Here is a 9,193-nt window from a genome sequence, read left to right as displayed (position 1 = left end):
TAAGATGTTGTTCAGGTTTTTTGTTTGTTGCGGTTGCACCCGATTCAAGAGCCGATTGGCTCACAGGGCTATGCCAAATAAATTAAACTGAAACTGAAAACGCGGGTCGCCAGCCTCAACGTGCAACGGACGCTAACCGTTACGCCACCGCTCCCCACATTCAACATACACACAGCCATGTAAGGACAAGCGCTCGGGTGTGGAGTGGAGTGCAAGTCACGTGTGTGAGATAAACTCTGGACTGAGAGCTCCCCAATTAAAGTCTGTAAAGTTACCAGATGGTGTCGATGTTGTGTCCTTGAGTCACACAAGGCATAGCGTTGTAACATTACCAACAGCACGACCTGCAGAGGGCATGCAAAGCTGCCCAAACAAATACGGCTTTATCCCGTGCGCCTTAAGACATCGCTCAACATGTTCACTCACCAGACCATGTAAGGCTGCCAACTCTGACCGAAGCTATTCCGGGGGAGATTTATTTTCAATTCTTAAAATAATTAATTCATTTTTTTTAAAATAGCCGATTATTAAAATCTCCCTCGTTGCTATCAATAGTCACCGGGAGATCGATGCCAATTCCAGTCGAGACTCCAGGCCAATCTGGGAGGATTGGCGACCCTAATAAGCCCACGGGATGCCCCAAGCAGAAATGGGTTTTTGTTGGGGTCCGTCACGTGAGCACACGCACTTCATACCGGACAGACATCAGAATAAGAATATTTTTTTTATTTATTTATACTGGAGGAGGAATCCAATGAGCCATGAAGCTCTTTGTCACTGATGTCCAGTCGGGGCACGGGGGTGGGGGGGATGTGTCAGAAGGTTACAACGTGACAACAACAACAGCGACTACACGTCTTCCTTATCCTCACGCTCATTTGAGAAATCGTGACTTTAACACAGCAATGAACAATTAACAATTATATTGTTTTGGTATCGTCATTTGAACGGTGAGCCTGGCTCTCTTTATTTGGATTCCGAGTTCCGATTCGACGTGGAATTTGGTGCACACCGCCCCCCACAACTACTTGCCCCTTGCCCTCCCCCCCCATGCCCCCCACCCCACCACCCCCCACAGCTACTTGCCCCCCCCCATACCCCCACCCCTACACCCCCCCTCCCCCATACCTATGCCTGGCATCGCCAACGAGTGCCACCACCTTGCTCGTTAAGTAGCAGTGCTGCGTTCTGTAACAGCAAACCAGTAGGAGAAGCAATGTCGGACACCCTCCACCCCGCCACTGCGCCCAAACTAAACACGAGCACACTTAAGGTGTGCACCGCTTAAACACAAAGCATTGTCTTAGCTTTAATCTAGCAAAATAAAACATCCTTAACACGTCAACTTAACGTAATGTGTCTTTTTTTTAAACAGTAGTTTGCAATGTATCCGTATATCCACACAGATCGTCATCAAAAAATATATAAGGCACATGGTTGTACTTGGTTACCATACAGCGAGCGAGAAAGCCGCTGCAAATGCATCAATCCTCCATCATGTAACGTCGTTTGTTTTACTCATTCATTTCCTGATCTCAGTGTAACTCCCAAGTTTTAAACGATTACACGAAGACAAAAGCCTTAACAGACTGTACGGGCAAGTGCTGTTAGCGAGCACCTATGAAGGCCGGCACGTGCACACAAGGTTGTGGGTTGCCAGCACTACGCCCGGCCGCCTTTGTCTCCCCAGCGGCGATGTTAACACACCGCACCAGGTACTCATTTGAGGCTGAGTCGACCTAGATGGAGGCCCAGGTACCGGTTCAGGTAATAGTCACGGGGTGTTGGCCGTGAGCGGGAATCAAACTCGGGTCGCTGGGTTCGTAGCGCTAACCGCTACACCGCTGCTCCCCACACGCATTCATTGGCTTTATTGTGTATATGCGCACGAAGCCCCCAGAACACAAACATGCGGACCGAGACACCCGTCTCGGATACAAACATCAAGGCGCAGCCCTGCAACTGCTCACGCACGCCGCCGCCGGTGGAAGACCCCCCCCCTCCCCACCTCCCCCTGAACGAATCAGAGGGAGCGCTCCGGACCCGTTCCCACATCAAAGTACAAATGGACGTAGTTGGCGGTACACCGGTGCAGCATAACAACTCACAGGTCCCCGTGAAACAGTCTGACATTGTCGCCGTTGCTACCCCTTGAGAGTGCCGCAGACTCTCTCCACTCGGGATTCATTCGGCAGCCTCCTTTCACATTCGGACGTGGTGGTGGTGGTGGTGGTTGTGGTTGTGGTGGTGACACCACGTGCCGTAAATCTTTTGATGCCACCGTCCGCCAAGGAATGATTTGGAGGAAGCGTCCGACCACGAGCGTCGGGCACGAGGAGTCAAACCTCTCCCTTTGGAACACGGAGCCAGCCCCATCGTCATCACGGCTGACTGCTGCCGCTGCGAGGCGGCGGCGGCAACAGACTGCGAGAAGCCACCTGTTCAGCCACTCGTCAACATTCGCATTCAGACCGCTTCGACGTCACGACAACCGATTGTGACGCAGCAGCAGCAGCAGCAGCAGCACCGCCGCCGCCACCACCACCACAACCAGCAGCAACCCCGCAAGATTTTCTGAGCGGGGTTGCGAATTGTGGGGAAGTAAATAGTTATCGCGAAAATTTTTGCTTTTTTTTTTTGGTGTGTGTGTGTGTGTGTGTTATATACCACGCACCACCGGTGTACTGCCAATACGTTCAAATACCCCACTTGGTGGGGTAGCAGCGAGCCCAAACTCCTCCAAAGTCAGGAGCGTTTGGGACTTCTGTCCACGGAGTTTCTGTACCACGCACCCCTCTGAAATATAATATAAAAATACTTGACTTAAAGCTTTCGTGACTGCAAGAAAATCACATTCTTTGGGTCTTTCGGTTATTTTCTTTGAATCTATCTACGTGACTTGACCGAAAGAACCAAAGAAGAAAAATAAATAAATTTAGAAACATTGAAAACAAAGCTCTGGCGAGTCCCTCTAGAAGCTAATGAATTGGGCCCTCTCTTCCGCACCGGCAAAACGTCGTGGAAAGACGGTGGGAGTGTACCCACACCTTACCCCACCGCACGCAACCTTCTGGATGGACACGGATTGACCGTCGGGAAACTGAAGTCCAGTGTAGCCGACCGTTACACCTAGGCGCTGCGTACTCGAAGCATATATCGCTGAATGCAAAAGCAATTGGAAACCACCTCCCCCCCCCCCCCCCCGGGCTCGCACAGCCACAAGTGAACAATGCCGAATGTTGGGCAGTCGTTGCCACCGTTGGGCCCAACCGTTCCGCGCTGGCCGCAACGAGCAGTTGACTCCAGCAGGTCGTGAATTCGCCGTCTTTCCTATGGGTACGCACACGTGTAGCACTTCTTTCGCGCCGTACGTGGCCGACCGTGTCAAATCGGACGGGGTGCGGGGAGGGTGGCGGGAGGGACACCGAGCTGAACACAAAAAAATGAAATTCTAAAAAGAAAATTAGTTTTCGACAATCGTGCACGACGGCGTTCGATTGTCAATCGCGAACCCGGGATTTCAGCAGCGCCGGCAATAGAAGTGTCCGTTTTGCGGCAAAATATTGGCAATTCTCCAGAGACGTGAATGAACTAACAAAAAAAACTTAAACCGATAGTGGTGGGTTGCATGTGTCTCACGCAATATTTAACCTCAGCAACACTCGCATTCGTCAATAAAGTAGAAGAGGGAACGTATCGGGCAATGGCGCTTCTTCGGAGCGCCTAACCATCTTATGAGATCATTGTTACTTGCACGGCAGCCAACGCAGCATCACCAATTCATGCTTTATTTTCCCTTAGTTTGCAACGGAAATCAGAGGAAACTAAGGGGACATTTTATGCAAGTGGCCACGAGTCATGTGTCAGGCTCGGCCACCAATGGAGAAGATTACGAATGATTTCTTTGATCGGGAATCATTAAACGCCTCCGCTGTTCTTTTGAGCGGGGAAATCCTGACTACTTTATATTTCAATAATACATGCAATTCTTAACACCTACAGAAAATGCGAAGTTTAAAAATAATCTCTTTGGCAAGTGAACAAAAAAAACAACTGGCTTGTGAACTTTTATGGGAACTCCACTGGGACGACGCTCTGACAAATCCATCTCTAATAGACCTTCAATATCGCCTGACCGTAAAAAGATAACCACACGTCATCTCACACTCTCATCAAGAGCTTGACTTGTCAAAATGCTCAACTTTCTGAGCCTGCTCTACAATCCATCAAAACCCTTCGCTCACATTCCGGGACACTCCACGGGTATCTCCATCCCGCCTTCCGCAAAGTCTTCTCAAGAACCGATCGCCGACACTCTCACACTGACAAGCGGCGTTACGCACCAGTCAGCTGGGATCGTAAAATGACAGAACGACCTACACATTCTCTCCAGAGCTCAACCCTGTCGCGCGTGAATTATTAACGGCAACAACCGAGCACGGCATTTGGTTTTCATGTGAACTTAGTAAGAATGTTAAAAAAAACTTAAAATTGAGTTAATAATGTTTAATAATCTTTAACAGCAGTCAGATACAGGGTGGTCCAGATGTCTTGTGATCCCCATGTCATCGATTCGGCAACCACTGCGCATTGCTCCTCTTGCCTAGGTGTCCCAGGCCTCGTTGATTTCGTCCAAAAATTGATCCTGTGCAAAACAGCTTCATTCTTTCACAACAAAATCCTTTCGAAGATCTTTCATCGTTTTTTTTTCTGGTTCGTCATCTTTCATGAGCCCATATGCCTCCGATGCGAGCTGCTCGTGAACAGTATATGACCTCGTATCAGCCATCTGAAATAAATAAGGTTGATTTAAAACAGAAATGAATATGCTAAGGGGGAAAAATGTTGGGGGGTGTCGAGTAATTGGGGGTCACAAGATATCTGGACTACCCTGTACATTAGGGTGCTCAGGTGGCGAGATGTTAACTGCCTCACCTGGCATGCAGGAGGACGTGGGGGTTCGGCCCCATCCCTGACGCCTGCTGTCTATTTGGAGTTTGCGTGTTCTCCCTGTGGTCACGTGCATTTTTCTCCGGATTTGGCTGCTATACATTTCCACCTGCTAAGCCACTTCGTTGAGATATCATTTGTGGCCAGGTCGCTTCTGAATAAGAGCTGTATAGCTCAGTGGGCCTTACCTGGTAAACTTAAATAAAAAGTTAAGTTTTAAAGTTTTAGTTTGCATTATGGCAGTGCACCACAGTGGGCATGCTCCTTGAGAGGGTTAATGGAAGAACCTGATCATGATTGATGAGTTTTTGCTACTCACGTGATCAGGAACAATGTGAATTCTGATCCAGTTTTAGGAATTTATCTTCCATTTACTTATCTATAGATTCAAATGACCGATCGACCGGCCAACCGACACACCCCTGGGGCTTACGAACCATGCCCGCACCTCCACCGCGGTAGCTCTAAGACGCAGCAACGCGGCCGCTGACGTTGCGAGATTGCAATATTCGTTATAGTTTTTCCCCATTGATGCTCCGATTTTCAATCACGACTCTAGGTGGACCGCACAGAGTGAGCCAGCGGCTTTGCGTGGCCGGACACTGCACGTGTTCTCCGCGACGATTCATCCCCCCGCCTCACCACCCCCTCCCCTTCTTCCTCAAGTCACTAAAATGTGACAATTCCAGGTTGCGAACCTAATTCGCGAAGCTATCCTGTTATTTTTTTTTACGCTGCGAATTAGGGCTATTCCTTTGGAAGCATCACCCAGGATATATTTTTTTTCCTTTTAACGCCACACACACACCAGTTGTTATTATTGACGAATGTGTCGAGTTAATCGTTGTTATCCATGCTTGTGCACCAGGGCCAACGCAGCAGCAGCAGCACCACCAAATAAATTGTTTTACTCATTTCATGTTAGGTTTACCCATCTCGCATAGCCGCGGCGAGACAATTTGCCGCCCGGGTCAACCACGGTGCCATCTTCGCCCCCTCTGTGCCTGCCCGGCCGCTGTCGCGCTGCCGGCACCGCCCCGCCACGAAGCCACCCACCGCTGCTCGCTTCGTTCCCAACAAATCCGGCTTCCCCGCCCACCGCGCCTGCCCAGGGCACAGCGCTGCCCTCTCGGGTGCATCGTTTGCGTCGGTTGAATCGTTTCGTGCGAGTGTTTTTTTTTCTTTTCTGGCTCGTCCGTGGGGTTCTGTTCACTCCGCTGACCTACAGGCAAATTCTAATCAAGTGGCACGTCACTTGATTAGAGAATTTGCATGAAAGTGGAAATAATCGATGCTCACCAGGGGCACGGTTAGAGACATGGATCGTTGAGTGCAGGATAATAAGATTTTCATAGATTAATCGAAGCGTCGAGAAATGTCATCGCGACAAGCAGCCGTAACACACATTCGACAACAAAGCTCACTTTGACAAGTAGGCTTTGCGCCACCAATATTATTCATGATAAACGGTTTTTGGGTCGGATCGCGTAAGTACGTCTCAGGGAGCTGAAGGCAGCATGCATCACACCAGGCGACCCTTGCCTGGCAAGCCCACCGCTGACCAGGACGAGAGGCTTACGACCACCACTCGTCGCGATAGGCCGTGTTTTACAAGAAACGCGAGGCCAAGTTTCCCAAGACTGCATTGCTTATTCACGCTGACGCAGGGCCACGCAAATCCTCCGATTATTAATATACACACACTTACATAATTTACTTTTACATGGAATTATATTTTTGTATTGTGGTCTACAATTTGGGGGGGGGGGAGCCTTCTCCTTCGCATAGATCAGTCAACGCGTTTCACCGTTCAGACGAGCGTTGAGGCGGCGCTCACGGCCCTGTTCAGAGCCCCGGGCTGAGCCAGTGGTGGAAATTCCGCATTCCTACTACGGTGGAGGTGAGAGTCCATCCGCGGGACAACCACCGTTGATTCGCCCTGTGTATTTTATCCATCCCCCTCCCACCCCCCCGGGAGGTACGATGGGCCGAGTCAACCTCCGCCAAGTTAGGATTCGAAATCGCAGCGTTCTCACCGCGTGCCGCTCCGCCGCTGAGCCACGTTGATGACCGATTCAAGCTCGGACTTTCATCAAAATTCGTAAAAGAGGAGTGGGCTGGCGAGTTTATTTTGCTTAAAAAAATAAAAGGGCGACTCCTTTGTTGAAATGTGGGGTTATCAAAGCGGGGGGGGGGGGGGGGGGGATTTTAATAAAACGGCGGATGATAAACATTGGAGGATATCATTCAAGATGCATATAAAATGAAACCGAGGCATCAGTGAGGGGGGATTTGAAGCTTTTTGTTTTTAAAGACCACCTTTGTTTTGGTTGGATGTTGTTCAATAAAACATACAAAAAATTGTGGTTGGTGGAACGGGAATGAAAAAAAAATGCAACAGTCACGTGAGCAGGACGCATTACTCCGATTCCGGCTTCAAAACCTTGGGCTCCCAAATGGTGGAGAAAGAAAGAAATCAACTATCATCCCAGGCGCCAAATTTAATTTACCAAAATACGCCATGTAATAATAATAATAAAAAAAAACTCGGTTTTGCATTGAATGTGGTTAAGCAAAGTTTTTCAAAGTATTCAGCCAAAAACAAACCAGTTACAGGCCCAACAACAGTGTGCACTCCCAGTGGCGACGCAACGACAGACCAAGGGATGCGAGAGGAAAGCCTCTCAATGCATTTCTGGGTCACGCCGCAATGATACATATTGTCCTGCTGCCATTGGAGGGCTACAGCAACGCAGATAAATGGAACGCTGAGCCGAGACACACAATGACGGCGCAGTCAAAATACTACTCTATTAAAATAATGCTCTTTATAAAATGAAGCTTCAGGCATTATTATTTTTTTTTTTACAAAGAGTCCCTGGCTGGGAGTTTTCAGCCAGTTTTTTTTGTATAATTTTTTTTTTGCTCGAGAAGATAAAAAAAACAACAACCACGGCACCCGCAAGAGAATAATCCCCGCACATACGACGGTACGGTAGAAAGAATCAGCCTTCTGCAGTAAAAGTCCGACGTAACCAGCGCGGCACGGGCGAAACCAAACTCGGCGGTGACATCGAGCGAAACGACCGGAGGACCCCCAAGCAATGGCCGGCGCGCGGCGGGCGTCACTGCGCGGCCAGGCAACGGTTCCGCGGGGCAGAACATCGATCGTTTGTGGCACACGCCGCGAGGCTCAGGCCTTGTGCTTGCGCTGCGGGGAAGCAGTGGGAGGTCCGGCGCTACCGCTGCCGCCGCTGCTGTTGCTCTTGCTGACTTGGCGCACGCTGCTCGTGATGCTGTGGAGGACGCGCATCGCCTTCTGGCCTTGCCTGGGAGTCGATGGCTGGGAAGTCGGCTCGGCCATCCCCGGCACCGACGACGCCGACGACGCCGACTTGCCGTTCTGCGGGAGTCACGGCAACAAACAAACAAAAAACGGAACGCTCAAGTTCCGTGCAACGATCCGACATCGCGCGTTTGCCTTGGCCCCGCAAAGGTCGCACTCGTTACACGCAAAGTGCTTGCCGCAGACGAACCACAACACCTTGCTGATCTCGTCAAGGAGCATAAACCATCAGGTGAACTCTGCTCATCCCCGCAGCAGCGGCTTTTGGCTAACCTATCGAACAAAGACGGTGGTCACCGCATCGCGCGCTTTCAGATGCGCTTCTGCTGCTGTCTAGAACGCTCTTCCTTCCGATCTTAGGAAGCCACCGTAGCTACGAACTTTTAAATCTACGTTGAAAACTAATTTCTTAAGGACTGCTTTTTATGTTAAGTTTGTTGTCCTTCCCCGCACCTCCGACAAGCACGGTTGGCTACGTATGGGGCAGAAGAAGTTCAACATACGTACATACACACCAGTGACGTGCGGTGAGGTCAATGGCTGGGGAGGCACTGGCTAGTGTCAGAGCCAGATTCAAACACTGAGGGGCGCGTGGCCTCACAGAGGGGGCGTGGCCTCACGGAGGGGGCGTGGCCTCACTGAGGGGGGCGTGTCCCCACTGAGGGGGGCGGGTTCTCACTGAGGGGGGCGTGTCCTCGCAGAGGGGGGCGTGTTAGACACGTCACCCTCAGTGAGGCAAATGTGATAACTGCCTCCCCTGGTGCTTTTTCATTGCAGTTTCATGACGAGACCAGAGAGCCTATATATCCTTATACACATACATGAAATAAGTTACCTGGAGTATGGAAGGCGAGTACATGAAATGAAGGGGTCTACAAACATGACATTGGTGACATA

The 9,193-nt window shown here is 50.2% G+C and overlaps 1 protein-coding gene across 3 annotated transcripts in view; it reads right to left on the bottom strand.

Annotated features, from left to right (window-relative positions):
• Nucleotides 1-2,646: 2,646 nt before the first annotated feature.
• LOC116943873 (uncharacterized) overlaps nucleotides 2,647-9,193 on the bottom strand; it is a 146,328-nt gene continuing 139,781 nt past the window's right edge. For all 3 annotated transcript variants that reach the window (XM_076068133.1, XM_032957155.2, XM_076068134.1), the window contains exon 17: nucleotides 2,647-8,353. In XM_076068133.1, coding sequence (XP_075924248.1) covers nucleotides 8,144-8,353 — 210 coding nt within the window. In that variant the 3' untranslated portion in view covers nucleotides 2,647-8,143. The remainder of the gene's footprint in view (nucleotides 8,354-9,193) is intronic.

Source organism: Petromyzon marinus, chromosome 19 (assembly GCF_048934315.1).
Source record: "Petromyzon marinus isolate PM22_M1 ecotype Great Lakes invasive population chromosome 19, UKy_Petmar_22M1.pri1.0, whole genome shotgun sequence".
NCBI lineage: Eukaryota > Metazoa > Chordata > Hyperoartia > Petromyzontiformes > Petromyzontidae > Petromyzon > Petromyzon marinus.
This window is presented reverse-complemented; position numbering and strand designations above follow the sequence as displayed.